The 22605-nt window shown below is 42.6% G+C and overlaps 2 protein-coding genes across 2 annotated transcripts in view; both read right to left on the bottom strand.

Annotated features, from left to right (window-relative positions):
• The window catches only part of B3GNT2 (UDP-GlcNAc:betaGal beta-1,3-N-acetylglucosaminyltransferase 2), a 99504-nt gene that overhangs the window by 35811 nt on the left and 41088 nt on the right, over positions 1-22605 (bottom strand). The window lies entirely within an intron of this gene.
• The window catches only part of COMMD1 (copper metabolism domain containing 1), an 83540-nt gene continuing 63986 nt past the window's right edge, over positions 3052-22605 (bottom strand). Inside the window, exon 3 of the mRNA XM_030021966.2 lies at positions 3052-3187. Within this exon, the coding sequence (XP_029877826.1) occupies positions 3080-3187 (108 nt within the window). The 3' untranslated portion in view covers positions 3052-3079. The remainder of the gene's footprint in view (positions 3188-22605) is intronic.

Below are 22605 nucleotides of genomic sequence, written 5' to 3'. Positions count from 1 at the left end.
CAACAGGGCTGGGCTGGGATGCCTGCTCAGACGGATCCATGCAGGAGGCCAGCATCCATGCCTAGCCCTAGCCACAGCAGAAGCTGCCCGGCCGTGTGTTCAGGCCAAGTCTGGTTTACATCTGGGCTTTGGGGAAGGAATTTGAAATCTCTCCTGAAGGGCATAAGGAGCAGCTTTCATTTGCCAACACCACCAAGATATTTAACTGGACCATCGATAACAAGTAACATCCATGAATCCCAACAAAAGCCATGGGTGGTTGTGTCCTTCAGTCAAGGAAGCAAAGCAGAGCAGCATTGGAGGCCTCTTCTCCTCCAAGTTCAGCCAAAAGTGGCCAAGAGGTTCAAAACTCTGTCGGGAGGGACAGATGGACGGACACGTACATAAACCATCTCAGCAGGAAGGCATGCATGGTCCTGCTCACAAGGGAAATCTGTTCTCTGTGCCCCAGTAGCAGCTGGGGATTACAGCAATCTGGGGAAGCGCAGCATCCTCTTTCCCTGCTCATGGCAAACCTCATGAAGCAGAAATGATTTTGCTGCCCAGTAACACTCCCTGTGCCCTTACCAAGGGCCGGGCAGAGTGTGGTCCTCAAAACACTCAGCTTTTTTTTCCTCATTTTGCACAATAGTTTACAAAGATCCACCAAGAAGAAAATCAGGATCATTAGATGTGCAGGGGAGGATTAGGAAGAAAGAGAAGCAGCCACCCATAAAAACATGCCTCTTTTTAACTTCACACCTCTACTAGGAAAGTATCCAATTATTTCTTAAATGACCCCAACGTTTTTTGCCTCAGCCTCCTTGCCTGGTTAGCCATTTCACTTATTTATTATTCTCTGCATGAAATAATACTTCCTGACATCTGTTCCCAGTTTGTTTCTCTTTAATTTCCATTTATAGCACATTTTCCTATTCTCTGATCATGTTAAAATAAAACAATAAGTATGTTTGACACGGTGCAAGTTACTTAAGATCATGATCCTTCCCTGACCTCGATTTTTTTTTTTTAAACATGCTCTAAAACACAGAAAAACATTTTAATGAACTTTGATGAAAAAGCAAGTGGAAAGCTCAGAGAATCGGCAACCACTCGGCATTTCACACCCGCACTGGCAGCCGGTTACCCAGGGACCAACGTGAGGATCGGTTGGTGGTTACAGTCCAGTTCCACTCTGACAAGTATCAGCTGGAAGCAGATGGGGAAAGCGAGGAGCTGTGGGCTGCGCAGTCCCTCCACGAGATGGAGGGGAGAACCAGGTGGCTGTAAGAGATGAGGTGGCAGTGGGACAGGCACGGGAAAGGACATGTTAATTCCCAATGCAGTGATACAAACTGGCTTGAGTGATGTGTTCCCTTCTGACCAGACAGATGGGAAAAGGTGCCCATCCCTTGCTCTGAAGAGAGAGTTTGCTTCCAAGCACAACCTGGCAACTCCACAAGCAATAAATTCACAAGGAGAAGCAATGAGGAGTACTTCAGTTACGGCACAAGAACATTTTATGTTGTCATCTCTATCTTGGTACAAGCCCTCAATATAATTTTAGCTCAGGAGGAGGTTGCTTATGAAGCTAAAATAAAATGGAAAGAATCAATGTAGCCTCCACGAAATGTGTGTGCATACCTTCTGGTTAAGTAACAAAGCAAAACAGCGAGCCGGTGTCACCTCCAGCTGGTCCGTCACCATTTTATGGACTAGCAGGCAGTTCTCCAGTAGGGACCATCATGTTCCATACGAATGGTAGCCTGCTCAGAACAGCCCCTCCAGGTCCTCCTGCACTGATAAGCCGGTAAGTGTGGTTATACATCCTGCCGTGACAAGGCCGACAAGGTTGCATCCCTGAGCGGAAACATCTGAAACTGAAAACACTTCTGCTCAGTCCTCTTTCGCTGGAAGCGTAGTGGTTGCTCTGCACTTTGGCGTTAGGGCAGAGAGATGTGGGTGCCCGTGACAGCCAAGAGCCACAGCAACCTGGGCAGTTCAGATCGTGGTGCCCTGCACGTACCTTATCAGCCTCTGGAAGCTTTCTTCACAGAGCTATTTTATCAATAGGGTTTTGACCTGCCAAGTTGCCAAGGGCATTTTCCTTTTACCCAAATCCCAAGCTGAACCCACTAGAAACCCTGGGTTTAACCTGGGGCTTTTTGAGGTCAAAACAAACATCATGACAAACAGGACTGAGAGCAGCCAAGTTAAACTGTGCTCTGACAAAGCGCTGGCCTCTCAAACACACTGTGCAGCTTGGTGCCAGGGCTGCACCACTACAGCCTGAGAGCGGGAAGGCTGATGAGCGTAGGCGGTCTTCAGGGAGGCAGGTCAGAAGTGGCTTTGAAGGCTTGCCAGCAGGTTGCTGGATCAGGCACTCAGCACATACAGGAGGGCTGCTGCTCCTTCTGGGAAACCAGCACCTCCCACTGCCCAAAAATGCTCCCCCTGATTGTCCCCTGGCTCCCCGTGGCATCGGGTAGGTGTGACTGAACGGGCCAGCAAGGTTGGCCACCTCACACCCATGGGAACCATTTAATCCTCAGCAGCATAGAGGCTCACAATTACAGAAATGTATGTTTGTGTCTCTGCTCCCTGAACTTGCTGCACTTCATCTACTTTCCCAGGCTTTAAGCTATAAGCAGGCAGAGTTCATGCAGGTGGATTTGTCCTACATAGCCCATGGTTTGGAAGGATAAACATGAGCCCCCCCCCTTAGTCTGCCTGCTTCTTCTGCTCATTTCTCCCCTGCCACAACTGGCCAATTTACCCTTGCTGTTTATCCAGCCCAGTATTTAGAGGATCTGGAAGACTCAAAAATTGATTGAGGGGAAAAAGAGAAAAACTACACTACACTTGAAGGCCTGATTACACAAAGCTTTACGCAAACAATGCTGCCGCCGCCTTGGAAAACAGGCCTGGAGGAGGGGATAGAGAAAGCTTCACAGTGTGACTTAGCCCATACTTGGTTGAGAATGCATTGTGCAGTTATAATCGGGATTTAACAATCATTCCCTATTTTATGTGCAGAAACAGGAATTAAGAGAAAGTACTGAGGGTCATTCATTTTCTGAGTTGCAATCTCTTTATTTGGTTAAGTGGTCTGAGTCAACAAAGACATGCTCTCCTCTATTTCCGAGAGTTTCTTCAGCATCTGGCTCACCTTGGCCTCATCAAACTCCAGACAGAGAAACTCCGATTCCTACAAAACAAAATTGCAAGAAGAATAGTTGAGAAAGATAATGTTTTTTCAGGCATACAGTGGAGGCAGGATAGCGAGTTCTGGTTTCCTGACGATTTGTGTCCCATGTCTCCTTTTTTCCTGGTACCACTTAAATAACCTCAGTAGAACCAGAGACTGGCTCCACACCTACCGAGCGAGAGCAGTACATGCCAGCTGGCCAGCCAGCGGCTGCCAAAGAGGACATAGGAAGGCTGGGCTCTGCCCACCCCTCCTTTCAATGTAGGCATCAGTTTGGGTATCTCCTTAGCTGCAGACTTTTGCAAAACTTGTATAAATTTAATTATATCTGAGACTTCCACTTTTCTTTCCAGTCTGGTGATCCCCAAAGCTGTTGCTGCAGATGCTGGGAACTGCAAAGCGGTTGGAGCCACTGCACAAAGCTCATCACATACAAAAAACAGATTTCATACAGGGGAAAACAAGAATCCAAAACACAGTCTTGTACAGGACATTGCAGTCTGGAAATTCAGGAGAGTTTTATGTTCCCTTACACATGGGGTCTATTGTCAATATAAACTTAGAAGCAAGTTAAGAAGCAGCACTGATTTGCTCTGAAAAGTCCTGTCACATCTTAAAAAGTAGTTATTCTCTGACAAGATGGATATTGGGATATAGTAAAAGGATCTTGTCAAAGGCCCAGAAAATAAAGAATATATATATGTATATAAAAATAAAAATAAAGAATAAATATATATATATAAAAAAAGTTCAAATGATAGGGAACTCATTAATAAACACCAATGTGAAAAGGCCTCCTGAGATCTCCAGTCCATTAGCCTTACCTACTGGTATGCCTATAGTTACAAACTATTTCCTATAGTGAGTCTGGCAGAAGAAACATTTGAGATTGCCGGGAGCATGACTGTGTACTGAAAGTCATTCCAGGTGAAGCACCAACAGTGATAGAGAAACAAATTGAAAATATTTGGAGATGGAAGTGCAGCCAGCATGGAGGGAGGTTTCCTTATGAGTCATTGGAATAGTTTCAGCAATCAGAATCACTGTATATCCACTGAATTTCTATATGTAACACAGACCCTGTGGTGCTTATAAAAGCAGAAGGGCATCTCCAGGTCTTGTGTGTTTTCTACCAGACTAAAATTTCTATCATTATTTCAAAATACCTTTTTTCCATACAATTAGCATCTACCCAAACCACCGCAACATCATCCTTTACATTTATGGAATTAGTAGTTCATACACAAGGATAAAATCATTGGACAAATTAAACCCATCAACTTTTACTAACCACATTTCAGGACTGTTACAAGCGATTTCCCCCAGGCATCAGGGGTAGTTTTACCTTTTACCGTCTCTTGTACTTCCAAGGATTCATGTATTGTTTCATTTTTTGTAAGAACCAAACCAGCAAGTGAGATATGAACCAAAATGTTGACAGAAGAAGCAAGAGGATCATTTTGTGTGCAATTATCACAAAAGGCACTGCCAGAAGAATGCTATCGGGAAAGAAATGAGGTGCCAGAAGTCAGTGATCAGGAAGCCGAGCATGTGGAAGTCCATGAAGAAATTTGTGCCAGGGCTTCTGCCCGGACATCAGTCACAAAGGGAACTACCACAGTTCAAGGCAGAAATTAAAACGGTGATTTAAACCTTAAAACTTGAAACTTTCTAAGAAGGAAGACCTCATACAATGAGAGCAGCATACACTTTAAGCTTTTTTTTTGTCTTCAAATATCACTGCCTCTCCCCTAATGCTGGTACTCAAGTGCTGGTAAGCAACTTACGGTAGCTCCACTGGATGAGTCAGTCTTCATGAAACATTTATCATCTCATCTGCTAACGACCAAATCAGCCAACAGACCAAGGTGCAGAGACCAAGTTATGTATTGATGTGGATGTGGATGCTTCTGATTAGAAAAGGTTTTGTAGAATTAAGGGGAATTTTGATTGAATGATGAATCAAGTAAAGTTCAGTAATGGTCATGTAACTAAATATATACCATATAGACTATAGAGTTGACTATCAGGAAAGGCCTCTGCCTGAGCAAGCAATTACGCTCATAAACAACATCCTATTGGAAACTATTACTGTAGGTTATGGAATTTTTTTAAATTAATCGTACATCTCTATAATATTACTTAGTACATTCCAAAACACCATGAAAGTAGCATTAAACATTAGGGATCAATAACAACACAAATATGAAATCTAGGACTTGGAAGCAAGTGCCCTCTCGCACCGTTTTTCTTGTCCTTGGCAACGGTTATTGACATGTCTCATGGAAAATACCTTGTATAAAATATCTCTGCAAGCGTAATTACAGCAGAGCATAATTACAGCTGGTCACTGTGCAGAAAGAAAATGTTTGGTGAGGATTTTGACAGCTTAACTCCATTTGGCAGTGGGCTTTATTATATTTTCCTGTCTGATTAAGAGTGCACTGAAAAAAATCCAGGTTGGATCTGCCTGAAGAAGATGTGTTTGCAGGAGATTGCATAACAAAGCCTGAACAAAACCCTGAAATACCTCTCTATACATTCCTTGATTAGGAAGCACTGGAAAAGTCAAATCTCAAGCAATCCATTAGTTAAGGCCCGAGACTTTGTGAGGCATTGGACTGAAACCAGATCGCAGACTCTTGCTGGAGTAAACCATTCTCCACTGAAATGAGCAGAAACAGGCAGTGTTAGCCCAACTGGTGCAACTGCAAATTGGGACTGCAAAGCCAATGCCTCTTCAGCTCCCCCAGCTTTAGCATCCTTGTTTTCCCAGACCTCACTGGGAAAAAGTTTTGAGCTCACTTTCACAGAAGCACTACTGCAGAAGCAGCTTTTCTCACCAACTTAAAATCATCCCCTTATCTGTAACACGTTACAAGTCTTGTTTCACGGACAACATCTGAAAACGGGTCTTCTCTCCATAACTTCATCTCTCTTTCCTCAACACGAGTGCCACAGCCATGGGCTGATTTCTGTCTTGACCTTTTAGGGAAGGGAACGAGTGGCAGCACTAGGCTAAGCAGCCCTGGTTCATAGTCCTTGACAGGACGGACTCCAAGGCCAAACTCTTAGTTGACTTCTGTGGCTTTCCAGCCACGACTGCACGCCAAGTCATGTGAGCCCATCGACAGACTTCCCCAGGCCAGGGTCTGCCCATGCAGCCTTTAAGCTCTGTATAAGATGATTTTATGGCTTAATCACACGGTAAGTGTGAGCAGACAGGAGAAGACCGAAGCTCCCAGCTCTGGTGGAGATGTTTTAGCACAAGCCTAAGGCATAAGGAGGCTTTTTCTTTTCCTCTTCAGGTTTTGTCAGTTAAAAGGAATGTAAATTGAGCAAAAGGACACTCTTGGATTACACTAAGTCTCTTCATGCCATTTTATAGAAGTGTAAGTGTACTCATAAAGCATAGTCTTATCTGTAAAGCAGCTAAAACTTTCCTATGTGGATTGGATGGTATCTAAATAGTTATCACACCCTCAGGTGGACCAACCTAAAATGTGACCGAGAGGGCTGTAAATCAGGCTGCTCAGAACTTGGCTTTAGTTTTATTTAATGCTTCGTTAGCTTATATCCTCCATAAAGTTCCAAAGGAGGAGAAAAAAGAAAGAAAAAAGAAGATGAAGCTGTGAAATTAAAACTTCTCATCGCTCCCCTAAGATGTCCTTCAGGAGCAGGACAAATTTGGTGTCTCTGCTCCCTTCTCAGCAAGAAACAAGGCATCCCTTTTGATACTTCCTACTGTTATAGAAATTTTCAGCCCACTTGGATCTCTTGTAGTTAAGCAAACCCAAAATGGAATGAGTCGTTCATTAAAAATAAACCCAGAAGCTAACAAACACTCACTTATCAGAAGCCACCAAACACGCAATGATGGCACCGTGAGCCCCTTCACTGGACGGGGACCTGCTGTGGTAAATGTTTCATACCAGAAGTGTGAGTAGCAGTGCCTCGAAGCCCTGAAGCATGGCACGTTTGCCTACTAGACTGAAATCTGGCCTTCAGCTGAGCCCTTCACAGAAACGGATGTGATCTTTGGAAAAAGGCACAAGTGGGGTTGTTAGAGCACATGCGTGTGCAATGGAAACGGCATGTGCATCCCCACCTTCAGGTTGGAAAGCCATGCTCAATGCTCTCAGAAAGGTGTGGGAATGGACATCCATGTCCTACGACCGTCTTGGTTTTCTCCCCACATGCTTTCCCACCCCTCCTCCCATTTCCCTCCTGAGCCTGGGCTATAAAAAGGAGCTGCAAAACAAACATTCAAGAAACACAAACTCCCCCTGCCCCCAGCCATGAATTAGGTCTTCTAGGTTTTTTTTCTTTTTCGGGAACAAGAGCGCGCTGCAAAAATATTTATATGAGAGACAAAAAGAAGCACAACTTTCTGTATCTCAGCAACTACACTTAAAAACCCATGTATTTTTAGAAAACGAATCCTCACACATTCAAACTTAAAAAAACCCTATCGTTCTCTATTGCTTCAGTTTCACCAGCTACTTGAAATGGTTCCCACCAACTTCGATACATCCAGTATTTTTAAGTTCTAGCCACTATACTGGAAAAACAAAAATAAACCCCTCTGAATTGACATATCTTTTTATTCATATTAATTTCCACTTGATTCAGAGACCTCCAAAACACTCAGAATTCAGGGAGCTTGGTCACTGCCAGGACTGCAACGTAAGTTGGTGGTAAATTTGATTTGGATCTCAGAGTGTCTTGACTAAAGCTCGTTCCACAGGCCAGGGTGGTGGCTTGGGGCATCTCCCTACACAGAAGTTAGGAAGTCAGCTTTGTTAGCAAACGCTGGTCATGAGGGAGATGCTGGTACGGGTGCAATCAGTGGGGTGCCGTGCCTCATGCTCACTGGCCCAAAGACAGTGAAGGTTCCTATGTGCAAATATTTGCCTACCCAGGTGGAAACACCTCAGACAAAGCTTTGAGAGAGGTAAGGAGAACACCCTGCCAAGGGGTAGGAAACAAAAATTGCTCAGCAACTGAACAAAGATGCCAAGGTGTTGACGACAGCCACAACCCAGGTGGGTTCAGAAAACCCAGAGGTTCAGGGACTTTTCTTCCATTAAGTCAGAGAAGTGCTGCCAAGCAGAGAGCTGGCTAGCTACCAGGAGAGCAGGTCTCCATGGTTCAGCAGAGGTGTCACGTGCAAAGGGAGAAGGAGCCAATTTCACCTTCACACAGGGAGTGCTCTATGGCATTCAAGGAACTGAGACAGAGAGAAATGCAGGGTTTGTCCAGTTAGGTACTACCTCACATTAAAAGCAGGCACATTTTAAAACTCTACGCAAATAGAATACAGGTGATGCTGCGTGCCCATCCTCATTCTCTGTGGATTTCAGACATGGCAGGAGTGAGCACAGGGTCCACATCCCATGGGAACAAGCCCACTCACAGCTCCTTCAATTGGGGTCCCAGAGGCCACTGGGCTATGGGTGCCACTGCTGAGATGGGCCCACAGGAAAACTGCTTCAGATCATGTGGAAGTGGAAGAGCAGAGATGCCATGAACTGGGACCCACGGACCTTGTCCTGAGTGATCGGGAGGCAAAAAGAAACCTCAGTGACACCCCATGACGGGCAGCCACCAGCCAACGCACCAGGCCCATGCATAAAAGCCTTCTTAACTTGATGTGGTGCTTGTAAGATCATTGTAAAGGCTCTTTGAAAAGGAATTATCCAATCTTGAGTTACCAGAAAAGCAAACTCTTTAGATAGTGAAAAAGCATCAGCTTCTGATGCCTGTGTGCAAACACAGCCAGCCAGCCAGCCAGCCACGTACAGACAGGGACTTCTGTACCCATGCAGCTGCCTCCTGGAGGAATGGGAGTATTGTGGGGTTTTGGGTCTTATCTTTCTGGTACAGGCCACGCAGTCATTTGCTCCACAGAGGTTGAGATTCAACGTAATTTCATTGCTCTGGAAGATATTTTATTCTCCTGGCTTAGGTTTTGCCTTAGAGTAGGATGTTTTAAAGATTTAGCTGTCCCTTGCATAAGTAAAAACTGAATCTATAACGTCACCAGAAACCCAACTTGCCTTCAGACATCCTGGTAGCTTTCACTGTGATTAAGAACCCACATTAATTTTCAGCCTTCCCAGTTTTTTTGGTCAACAAAGACACTAAGTGATTTTGGAAAGGACTAGCTGATAAAATAGTTTTACATCTGCAGTTATGCATTTGCTTGCTAGCAAGGAAACCTTGTTATCCTTATTAACAGGTTTTGATACTGTGGTAAGCAAAGTGCTTTATGGAGGGTTTCTTCTTAATTAAAAGAACTGCAGAAGCCAGAATTTCAATAAAAGTTATTAACAAAAGTAGTAGAGTTCAGAAGTGTTGCCCTTTGTTTTTTGGTCTGAAGCCCAACCATTCAGTGATACATGATTAAAATACAATGGAACTTATTTCTCCACTTCTTAGTTAGGTGTGTGAGAGGGTAAATCAAAGAAATATCTAGCATAATATTTCCTATAAAAATGAATTTTGCTGCTTCTTAACAACTTCTGAGTTCCTCCTGGCTAAGCAATAACTAATAATTTTTTTAATACTCCATGTCACTTTTCCTTCCAGATCACTGAATATTCTGCAGCCAAGCAAATCTCCTACCTCCTCTGTTAACCAGGAAAAACACCAGGTATATATTACATAAGTAATTAAGTGAATCAGTGGCAAACAAAGACTCTGGAGTCATGACTGTCAAACCTCTCAGTATCTTATGTTAGCTTGGATAGTAAAACCAGCAGGGAATACCTCCAAAACGATACAATATTCTACAGTAATATGCCAGGAGACAACCATGTGCAGTTTTCCACCTGAACAGCTGCCCCGGTCTCCTCTGCAGAAGAGGTGGTGGGCCAGGAGTCATCTGCAGATTGCATCTGGCTGACACGCCGCAAGTCAACCCACGCTGACCTGCGGTAGGATGTGTGCAGCAGCGCGGCGGGGGCCTGGGAAAAGATAAGGTGCCCCCCCCTCCAAGCCCAGGGGGGGTTTCACCGCTCCTCTGTGGACGCTGCCGACTCGCCAGCAAGCGCACTCAGCTGCGGGCAACCTCCTGCTGCAAAATCAGGTGCCAGGCATCTTGCTCAGACAGGCTTATTCTTTGTAGCAGGAAAAAGTACTGAAATGTATAGAAGGGCAACCTGTCTTTGGAGGATTTCAGGCATACTTACTTATCTGAATAATATATGGTTTATATTCAGAAGAAATGCAAGGATATATAAAGCCACATACATTACAAGCTAACCATTTTCTTTCAAACAGAATTATCTTTGTAAACACGTATCTAGAAAACACTTTTGACTTTTATTCTAAGCACTCTAAAGAAATTGTGGGCTTTGCTTACATCAAAGCAGCAGGGTCAGGGTTAAATCAGTGATGTATTAACACCAGATGAGTATCTTACAATTCACAATACAAGCAAATTAGGTTGCAAACAGAAAAGCCAGAGGGGGGTAAATGAAACAATCCCGGAGAAAGCTGCTGCTCGTGGTGCAGTACCAGGAGCTGGTCACTAACACACCACATACGCCTGAACTTGCGTTCAGCTTGCATCATACAGGAGCGAGCATGACAGCAAACATGCATGGGAATTCAAAGCACACTCATCTTCTCCAACAACACCTACATGCAGAAACAAATGCCACTTTGTTTCCAAGGCATTAATTAAACAGAAAAGACAACCGATTTCAGAGTAAATCCATAGCCTACCGTTTTTTTTCTCCCCACTTTTGTAAACAAGTATTAAGACATTGGTTATCTGGAGTAAAAGGAAATGTATGCATGGGCTTAGATATAACGTGCTTCAGCAGCATGAGTTAGAATTACCATTCAAATACTATTTTAGCGGAACACTTGCAGGGACTACCCAGGTCACAAGTATAATAGTATTTCAACGGGAAAATAATGGCTAACTACCTTATCAGCTCCCATTTTATACCCTGCTACCCTTATAGAGAGGTACTGATGCTCCCTTTGGGTCTGCTTTTCTCCTTGCTGGCTCAGCACCAGAGCAGGTTTTGCCTGTGTCAGTACGATTCAGCTTCCCTTTCTCACAACCAAGAGGTGCACATTCTCAGTTATCCCTTTCTTTATTGCTTAATCACTAAACAGTTATAATTCTAGTTGAAAAGAAAGTGTCTGGAAATAGCCAGTGAGGAAACCTAGAGAACTGGCAGGGGGTAGCACAGACCTGACAATAATAACTGCACCTTAACTTGGCAAGTAAAAAAAAAATGGAAACCAGTCAAAGTCCTTTAGACCTTTTTTTACACAGTGCTCCATCAGGGTCACTTGGCTAGTTTTTAAGTCAATAGATGTGAAGTACAAGGTGGCTTCGGTCATTCCTCGACACATCAGTGCTGCTGGGAGCAGGGGGAGCGGAGGTGGCTCTAAAGCAGCAACAGCAAGCTGCCTGCCGAGGCCACTGGTTCCAGGGTTAAAAGGAAGCCGGCAAACAGCCCCAGTCGTGCCAGCTACCTGGCCACTGCCAGAAGGTATTAATAGCACGCTCCATGTTAGAGTTATTTCTCTAACACAGACAGAAACAATAAGATATTACCTTCAGGGTTTAGCTGGACCTGCTTAGAGGCCTGCACGATAAAGAAATGCAAATCTTAATTAAAAAAAAGAAAAACAAAGAAAAAAAGGAAAAAGAAAGAAAAAAATTCCAAACACCCTCCCCCATCCCCAAACAGACAAGAGAAAAGAAATTTTAAAAAATTCCAACATAACCTGAAATTCAAACTGGAAATTAGACACTTTTTAAAACAGTGCAAGGATGCATTTTCCTTGGAAAAGGCACATCTAAAAGTCATTTTTGCAATGATGCTGCCAAGCTCTATTGCAGAAGCCTCCCTTCATCACAGACTACTCTTACTTACTCATTACTGTGGGAATTTGCTCTTGTACTGTCTGATGGCAGAAAATAAATACAGTGTGATAAATAAACCCTGATAAACTCAGCATTACTATTACTATTACTTGCTTCCAAGCCTTTCTTTGGAGGGCCTCTCCTCAGCACCTGGTGTACACAATTTAAATGTGACTCATCAGGGCTGCCTGGTTAAGAGGTATTGGGTTTTGTTCTGCTACACGTGCTTTATGTGCAATGCTGCCCCAGATCCCTCTTCCACACAAACGTCTCTGGTAGCTGCTGCTGGAATGTCAAAATACACAACAAGCAACACTTAATCTTGTTGACCATCAGGGTAGAAGAACCCTCCCTGCACTGAGCGCTTCCTGGCTGCCCCAGGTTTGCTTCTCCCAAGAATACCTGCTCATGCCTTTCCTAGCAGGACTGAGGGGAGACTGAGACAGAAATGACCTGTGTAATTCATGCTAAAAAGAATAGTCAAAGATAATGTGTAAGTTACCATGACAATGTTCTCAAAAGTAGGAAAAGATAACCTAAAAAGAAGAAAAAGATTGGATTTGAGCTTATTTCTTCTTCTTCAAAAATCAGGGTAATACCACATTGAACTCGGTGATTCATGCTAAGGGGAAATATATTTCATGTCAGATGTTTATGAGAGCAATTTATTTTTGCTGCTTAGATTCTCAGATTAGGAACACCTGATAAATGGTAAAAAGCAAAAAAAAAACCCAAAACCCTGGGCCGCCAGAAACCAATGCAGGGCAATAAAAGTACAAGATGCTGCACCAAATCTTCTATCACATTGCATCAATCATGATCCCACTGCAAACTTCAGAAGTTATTTTTAGATTCATTAATATTCTGCAAGGTACACTGGGGCATAAGATAATGACAGCAAAGTCTAGATAATTCCAGAAAAATTGGAATGGATGGCAATCCATTGATTTCATATGACCACGCTTCTGACAATACTAAATTCATTATTTTTAATTCAATTCAGAGATATTTTTGCCACAAACCTATAATCATGGCCTTCAAAAACTCTAAGGTAAAGTGCAATTCATTTCCATAATACTATATAAAATAAAGCACGAATATTTGTAACTGAAAGTGCCTTCTCCATTATTTTAGTATTACATGAACCAAGAATCTCTTAAGCGAATGATTATTACATCCCCATAGAAAAAAAAAGTTAACCAGCTTGCGGAATTTTTAATACTTTTAATGTAACATCAAGCCTGTAATATCACAGATTAAATAGATAAAGGATTGTAGAAATTGGAATAATTCCAGAAGCATAAGACTAGGTCTTTGATACTGCACAGCAAATGTAATGTCATTGCTTTTATGTTATCAGCCTACTGAAAAATAGTCTACCTAGTATTTAATACCTTACATGAAAAATATGTATTTATGGATGCAGAGATGCACACACTTTAACCTGCTGGTCTTTGTGTCTTTTGGAAGCACAGGTTTCTTTTCAGAAAGTGTTACAGGAAAAACCCCAAACCATATTTTAATCAGTATAATTAATTAGAAGGAAGTGCACACTGTAGTTCTTATACGATTCACATCAAAGAATTAACAAGAATAACAAAGAATAAAGAATTAACAAGAAAAAAAGACAGCTTAACACTTTTATGCAAGCTTTATATAGTTTCTCTATGGCTATCCTGTTTACAAACTGGTGATATTAACCTGCATTGGTTTCTGTAAGCCTTCCAACTTCCTCTCTTTTTGATTTTTTAAAAATATCAGTTTGATTCGTACCCGTTTCCTTTTTTTGAACTGCTTTAACCTTATGTACTCCCCATATCCCGCCCAGAGAGCAGCATCCTGCCCTGTCTGCTCTCCCTACACAAACTCTGTATTACAGGGGTTACTTATCCACGCCGCCACTTAAAAATATTATACCACAATGCCTAAATACAGAGGCTGACAATGAACAAAGGGTGGATGTCTAACATGGGTAATTACCCTGCGTTTGTGATTAGTGATCTCCTATTTCTTTTCATTACTGAAAGAGCGCTCAGTCATAACCGCTGTGTTCCAGATGCTGCTAGGACACTGCTCATTTATTATGGATGTTGATTAGACCAAACCCTCAGCTGCTTTGCAGAAAACACTGCGAATGTCTCTCCTACGAGGGCAAAACACGTTCAAATACCCAAATGCTGAGCTATTTCATACGGCAACTTGCTGTGGCCAGAAACAAAAGGTTATGAAAGCCGCAGTTCTGCTGGTACCAACGCAACTCAGAAAAAAAGACCTGTTTATGTTGACAAAGTGCAAATTTCATTCTCATTTATGGATGACTCTTTGCAAGATTATATCTGTAACTTTTTATGTGGGCTTATCTGATCGTCACTTGCTAAGCTTGCTTACCCGGTTCCTCCAACACCTTTTACAACGTATTCGAGTAGTTGAGACTCAAGTTACCCCATAAAATGCCTTTCCAAATCTACTGCGGTCACTGGCCATCATGGGAGGTTAACAGAAAGGAAAATCCTTTATGGCTCTCCCTCCCTGAAAAGCGGCATATGTTTAAATGTATATAATGTACATTTTGGCCTCCTGTCTGTTCACAGTTCAAGTCACTAGTTATAAAACTGTGAATTTGATAGGGAATTCCCAGTGATTTCTCCAACCCCATAATCAACCAGCTTCATAAATGTGGAATGACTGAAATGCATTAACAATAATTGTTCAAAAATAGCCTGGTTTGTCCTCCCGAGACACACATGCCAACATTGAGCACCAATACTAAGGTTGCAGTCAATCACCCCCATGAAGCTGCATCGGCTTCATTTCAGCACTTGGTAAACAGGCAAAGAGATGCAGAACCTAAAATCCCTCCGGTGTAGCCACAGTTTGAGAAAACTACCCCATTTTTCAGAAACCTGTAGTGTTTTTAATAGTGCTCCATACCTTTTCAAGGTGGCTCTGACCACCTGTGGTTGTAAGCATATGGCTCTTTGCAGATGTACCCTGCCATGGGCACCCAGAAAATGGCGAACATCTTGTTGGGAAACGACTCCAAAGTACTCAGCTGTGACCAGCTTCACCAAGCCTCATGCCAGGGCTCTGCGGACTGAAATAAGCCAGGAGGTTGCGTTTCACTGTCTTATGCATGAGGTTGTCTCTTACCTTCTGGCAGTGCCCTGTGTCCTACCCTCAGGTAGCCTGTTCATCAGCCTGAACCCAGAGCTGGGTACCTACAGCAGTGCCCAGAGCATGCAGAGGCCGCATTTCTGCTCTGGAACATGCTCGAGTCAGGCAAAATACTCTAGGAGTTGAGCTGCTGGACAAAATCTCTACCAAGGATGCACAAATAAGATTTTCAGAGGGTCCTAAATTTTTTAGGACAATTTTTTTTCATAAGGGCACCAAGAGGCACCTTCTTGACCTTGCTGTAAACCTTGAGCTTACTCTTTCCAAGGTTTTTTTCCCCAAAAAGCATTATAGCACTTCGTATATGAAAAGACATTTAAGGAGAAACCCCTAGAACATTCTTCCCTCCTAGTCTTGATCTTGGAGATGGACAAACCAGTTTGGGGAAGGATTCAGCCTGGCATGGGAAATACTGACCATGTAAACTGGTTAAAGCTGAAGGCCACTAAATATAGGATTGGGTAATCCTAACTAAAGGCACTGACATCACCTTTGCCTTCTTTAGATAGGAATGGAGGTGCGGCAAGAGAACAAACAGTCTTACGATCTAACTCCTGGTGCAGGAATGTAAAGTGAGACATCTCTGTATCTAAACTGATTTCTAAAAAATAATGCAAAAAGAACTACCCCACCCCCCCAACTCCTCTCTGCCCCTACGGACACTATTTTGACACAAAAAGCACATCAAGACTGTTTTCAGTTGAATTCCAGCACCTTTGAAAGCACAGCTGAGCTCGAAAGTCCTTTCAAACCCTAAAATGACAAGCGTGGGATGTTTATTCTTCAACAGGGGCATTTTTCTCCTGCTGCTTGACCAGCTTGAAGTAAATAGGTGTAACAGCATGCAAAATAAATCACTTCACCTGCTTAGTCTGCTGACACTTTCTCAGTGACGCTTGTATGCAACTCTGGTTAGGTCTTAAGCCCAGTTATGTAGAAGAAGGTGTAAACAAGCAGAGATTTAAAATCACCAACTAAGAAATGCATTTGCTTTCTGACTATTCTTTTAACAAACTTTGTTTCCATTAGGGAAGCTTAAAATACCTCCGTGCAGATGGATTGCAAGGATTTATATCACTTTGTGTGCATATTAGGGAGAAAGACCTGCTCTTCACCTGTCCTACAGGCATGGCTGTTTCCTCCTTACAACAACAAGAAAGAGGCAATACAAGCCTAGAGAGCCAGGGACTCTTCAAGGTCGAGGCTTTTTAAGGGAGAATTTAGGGAGAATTTATTTAGGAGCTTGTGGTCAATTTTTGGAAATCATAGAATCATAGAATAGTTTGGGCTGGAAGGGACCTTTACAGGTCATCTAGTCCAACCCCCCTGCAATAAGCAGGGACATCTTCAACTGGATCAGGTTGCTTAGAGCCCCATCCAACCTGACCTTGAATGTTTCCATGGATGGGGCATCTACCACCTCTCTGGGCAACCCGTGCCAGTGTTTCAACACCTTCACAATAAAAAAATTCTTCCTTATATCTAGTATGAATCTACCCTCATAGACTGGTCATCACTGGTCTAACCCCCATTTGGGACATGGTACCTAACAGCTTTATGTGGAATCACGTTAGTATTGTAACAAACACGGTTGCCAGTCCCCAGTCACCCTCAAAAGTGTAAATTAGACTGAAAGTTTCATATTATTTTTCCTCCTTTAGAAGAAGGCTTTTGGGATTATTATGCAATTCCAGTGTCTGCCATAGGATGCAACCTTAGGGAAATAGAGCCTGAAATATTATGTGTAATATTTGTACGTATCTTTCTCCATGTGAATGCCCTAGCACATGCTTACAGATATCTGGCAGGGCTTAAGAGGTTTTAAAAGAAAAAAAAAAAAAAAAAAATACAGCGATACCTGCAAGTTTGCCCAAACTGTACAGAGAAGCATATAAAGACAGCCCTTTGTATCACTGTGAAATTTGAATCAACACATGTATTTAAAAACTTAAGGAAATACACTCAGTTTCTGGCAGGGTATCAGGTTCTCATCTTACTTCTTAATCACATTTTTCTCCAGCTCATCTCAGCTCCCCCACTGCTGGCAGTCCTTCCACTGCTGGTGCTCACAAGGGTACCAGAGACTAGAAAGCTCCATCATCATTTATTCGAACTCTGCTGTGTCAGCTCTTAACTGAGAGACTCTCAGCGGAACCATTGCAAGGTGACGTACTTTCCTCTGAAAGTCCCCTGCAGGGGACTTTAAAGGGTAAATGTCCTTCCTCACTTATGATCGTTGCCTTCCTGTGCTGATCTGCATTTTTCTATTTCTGTCTTGTTTGACAGCTGTACTTGTTTTCTTGCACCATATTTTGTTTGGTTGGTGTTTTAAGCCTGCTCACAGAGCTGAAATATCAGTCTACAGCTTTCTCTATACATGCTTAACTTCCAAATACCTAGGCTAGTTTTTTTTTTTCAGTCTTGTAGCACTTAATTGCAGTATGAAATTAGTCTAAGAAAAAGAAAGCCCTTAGTGGAAGGATCTTCTGCTTTTACCCTAAATGTGGCTTCTCTAGTGAGAAAATTTATCATACCTGGAATTCATATTCACTACATTTTAACCTCTGTATTATCTAACATAGGAGCACTCAGCATCGCAAAAAAATTAGAATCAAGCATCATTCAGCATCATAAAAAAAACCCCTTTTCAGAATCAAGTTTCAACTACTTTGTGACATTATTTACCATTTTCTTAACTGTATTGGAAAGTACTGCATTATAACATCAAACCCTCTGTGCCACTGGGGCATGTTTTTGTTACAGGGTATCACCAAGACTGGAGTTTGCAGACTGCGCATTTAGTTAACTCTTAATTACATAAGGAAATTCCTGTGCTTTTAACTTAACTGTTTATTTCATCAAATCAGTGTAAAACACGTTCCTCTGTTACTGCAATATTTACTGGCAGGAAAACAGGAATGAGCTGTGTTAAGAAGTACTTTTATAGCAACTACATAGACACAGTTCAAGTAATCCGCATTTAAAAATAATCTCCCAGTCAAAGAATACAGTCAAAACCTGAGCAGAGAATACGTGAGCTTTAGGAAGCTGCGTGACTTGGGATCCTGGCATATTCTGGCTGAGAGCACTATCAGCTTGCAGGCTTAATAACTTGGTTAGCACCCCCCAAAACAGATCTCTCTTGCTCCCTCGCAGCTCTTTAATGTTTTAGTTTATCTGTTATATAAAGGATTCAAGTGTCCACTAATGTCCTGTCTAAAAGTATTACGCCAAATATAAAAGCTGAGTGGAAATTAATACCCTAAGACAGTTCAAGTGGCCTTATTTTCCATGACAGCAGGCAGTGCTGGCTCCTGTTGATGACAATAGCTAGAAAATCTTGGCTTTTCGACTCCCATCTATCTTCAGCCAAGACCATACCTGTTTTGGTCAAAGAAGAGACCAAAGATTAAAATTACTCTGAATCAGCATTTTGGAATAAGATGTGTTTAAAACCTTCTTTTCTGCTCCTTTCTGAACCGTGCATACTTGCCCTGTGATCTAAAAGGCACCTGAATTGCCTGAAACAGAGGCGTAGATGAGGGGAGTACAGGGGATGTTGCTGAAATACTTCAACACGCAGAGCTGAACAAAAAGTACAACAGTGTTTATTTTGGTTGCTTCAAGTTTCGCAAGTGTTTAGTAAAGGCCATGTAAATCCTCTGCTGGTTTGCGCCTCTGAACAGTGACAGGCAGTGCCCTCAAAAAGTCCCACATTCTAAAAGTCCCTATATTCTTGCACCTAAGCTCTTAGGTCAGCATGACCCAGCTGCAGCAAATACGTTTGTGCCCACAAAATGGAATTTTTCATGAAGTAATTTTTCAAGGGCATCTGTTTATGCACATCTATCCCGGCTGTGTTTATAGCATCACAGCAATGCCAGGCATCCATTTGCTCCAGGGTATTTTACCACCTAGAGGGGGAAGAGCCCAAAGCCTGGCAAAACAGATCCTAGCAGGCACACACACCACCAGTAGCATCCCCATCTCCTTATAAAAGCATTAATCCTCTGTCCCTGGCACACGGGTGCATCATGCAAATCCGGAATTACACATGAATATGCCTCTAAATGGAGAGTGAAAAGTTACTCTCATTTGGGCAGAAGGGCTCATCTAAAAATATGAAACCAGTGTACCAATATATGGTGAGAATATATATTCTCATAATATATGAGAATATGCCTGCAGTTCAGCATGCATTCAGCTGGGTTTTCCTTCTTAAAATATAGAACAAGACAAAGCGGTCGGGCCAAACATGTTTTTTTTTTTTTCCTGCTGTTTTTACGGCATTTATCTATACCCTTTCCGATGATCTGAAAATAGAATTTATGGGGACAAAAGGGACTACTCAGAGTTACATTGCCACTGCAAACACATATTCTCAGCGGGACCAAAATAACTGTACTTGTTTCTTTTTAATAATTCGAATGTATGAACTTACAAGGGCAAAAAAGCCAAATTGGAAAAAAATTGTTTTATTTAATTTTTTATATTTTTTTCTCGTTTCTTTTAGAATGCAAACTGCTGTCTTTCAATTTGTCATGAGAAACCTCCCATGGAAAGGAGGGCAGCCACGTATTCGCAGTCCAGCCTGGTTTACAGCCCCTCCAACACTGTTGCTATTGCTGTTCCAAAGCCTCGGGACAGGCATCACGCTCGGATTTATCAGCAAAACAGCAGCTCTTGCTGAGTGTGGTGCAAAGCCCACTAAAGATAGTGGGAACCTCTGCACCGACTTCAGTGACCTTTGGATCAAATGCAGTAAAATATCAGCGTTACGTACCAGCAGGGAGACACTGGAGGAATATAGTTCTCTGCTGAAAAAAATGGAGAAGCTACAGATTTGCATTCCCCCCCCCCCCTTTTTTTTAAACACAGAGTATGTCCTTGCTAATATTTGCTGCATGACACGTAAATTCTTTTTTTTTCCCCAGCCTCTTTCCTTGTGTAAGAGGAAAAGCAAAGGCTCACAATGAAAGCTGAAGCTGTAGGTGCAATCCTGCAAAGAGATAAGCGTGGGAGGACACTTATGCTTGTGCAGAATCCCACTGAAGTCAAGGGGCTGCGGGCTCTGCCTACACAGCTCTCTTTGCCTCAGCTAATATTACAACTTTGTTTTATTCAAGCTGAAATTTCAAAATTCATCCTAGAAATGAATACAGGCAATAGAATACAAACTTTGCATTACAGTCAATGCACCACACCTGGATACATCTGTTTAAAAGTCTAACCAGAGCAGGCAGGACACCAATTCCCAACATGATCCCAAAACCAGCCTTGCCATGAAGATTGTTTTAATGCATGGCACTTCGTAGTCTTCTTAACAGGCATCACGTTGAACTGCATCTTTTTTTAGAAAGAGAAAAGATTCAAAGAAAAGTTATCTAATTTTGGTTGACCTCTTGTTCTCAATTCAAGGGCAAGTAATACTGAAGTAGAAATCACTTCCATAACTGAATTGCAGAGCAGTCATTTAACAATTAATAAGTGATCTGCTCGGCATATGAAAACTGAATACGAAAGTAAGTATGTGAGAATCAGAGATACCTCTGCACAAAGAAAGGCTGCAGCTTCTCATGTCAAGATATTTAATTAGTTATCTCTTTCTCCCCATGAACAAGGGGAGGAGAGGGTGATGAAATATAAAAGAACTTAACCACTTCTCCCGAGGAAAATGGAGATGATGTGAACGACTCATTTAGCTTTCTGTGTCTCTGAAGCAGAGGAGAAGTCTCTCTTTTTCTTCTCTCCACATCAGCAACCTTTCTTTTTTGGTCTGCATCCACAGTTTGGACATCAGCGGTTAGCAGAATGGACACATTACTCATTGGTAGTAAATCTGTAACACTGCAGCCCTGTTCTGCATCAACAAAATGTAAGATTTGTGACCAGTTCCCCTTGGCAGATATAAGGTCATCGCTCTTGCTTTAGGACTGCGAGAAACAGGGCGTGTTTCACCTCCTCCCCGTTCCTGCAATCAAACTAAACTTGTCCTCCTGGGAGACCAACCTAAGCACCCAGGACCTTGCCTCATGGACCTCGTGCTGGCCTGGCACATCACGGCCGTAAGGGTGCAGTGACACCACTGCCTGTCTTCTCGCTGCAGCTCTTGAATGGAAGAACCACCAAGTCATGTAGCAGCTCTCAGACAAAAGAAAAATGAATCGTGCTGTGATTTAAGGCAGGGAGATGGAGAGCAGCATTATGAAACTCAAAGCCACCCCTTCCTTAAGGAAGCAGGGAACAGGAGGAGGACGTGCAATACCGAACGCTGTTGCCTGGTTTTAGCTGTCCTAAAGTGGAAGTATAATAAAATTTGTGAGTGGGCCTGTGTCCTTGAAATGCATGTGTTTCTTCTCCTTTCAAACATCAAAGCACTATACCTCTTTAACCCTTGCAAGCCTAGGGGTTTGTACCGATGGCTGATCTTTCTGCTGCACTCTTGACCAAAAGATACTAACAAAGCCAGGACTAACTGTGCACCGTAGTAATAAAAATACTTGTTCCTGGTTTAAATATCTTGCTTTTCGATTCCCTTGCTTACTGTCCTACCAAAGGGCTGGGAGGTAGTGGAGATTGTATGGAAAGATTTGGACTATTTTGGGGGCTAGTAGGGCAAAAAGGGGCCTGCATATAAAGGAAAAAAACGGCAACGAGAACAGGGAATGTCTGCCTACCCTCCCTGCCCACAGGATTTTCACGTCTCCCCTCACCCTGCTAATGTCTATTATATCTTTCTATGTCTATTATATCTTTCTTCAAGGTTAGAAGACAAGAGCTAGCACAGATTTTGCAGTAGCAGTAAATAATTAAATTTTCAGGTTTATTTCCTCTCATTCTTTAAGCTGGCTTTTATCTGGACTGCTGCTGAATGCCGAATGGGGATTTTCACTGACCATCCAACACTTGCACCCCTGGCTTTCCCTTCCTTCACAAGCCTTTACAGCACACATGGAGCTCAGAGAGGTTTACAAAATCCAGATGACTCCTTCTCCGAAGCATCATTCTGCCTCCCTTCCAGAGATTTAAAAAAATTCATCTTGGCTATATTAATAAGCAAAGCTGGGTTCAACTCACATTAGCTGTTGTTTGTATCTATCACAAAACCATAGTGATTAATTTCTCAGACCCTGCTGAACTGTTTGCAGGAAGAGCGCAGGACGATGCACTGGCGGTGCTGCAAAGAGAGAGGTGCATTGGCAGGGCTGCGTGGTGAACACCAGCACGGGCTTGCCTGCATTATGCCTGATGCAAAGCCAAAAGCAGTGTTTCATTTTCAGGAGGACTACATTTGCTCATAAATTGAAAACAAAGTTTGATAAATAGCTAAGAAGTTCTAAGAAAAACGAGC

This window comes from Aquila chrysaetos, chromosome 8 (assembly GCF_900496995.4).
Source record: "Aquila chrysaetos chrysaetos chromosome 8, bAquChr1.4, whole genome shotgun sequence".
Classification (NCBI taxonomy): Eukaryota; Metazoa; Chordata; class Aves; order Accipitriformes; family Accipitridae; genus Aquila; species Aquila chrysaetos.
The sequence above is the reverse complement of the archived record's forward strand: the minus strand, read 5'-3'. Positions and strand labels throughout refer to the sequence as shown.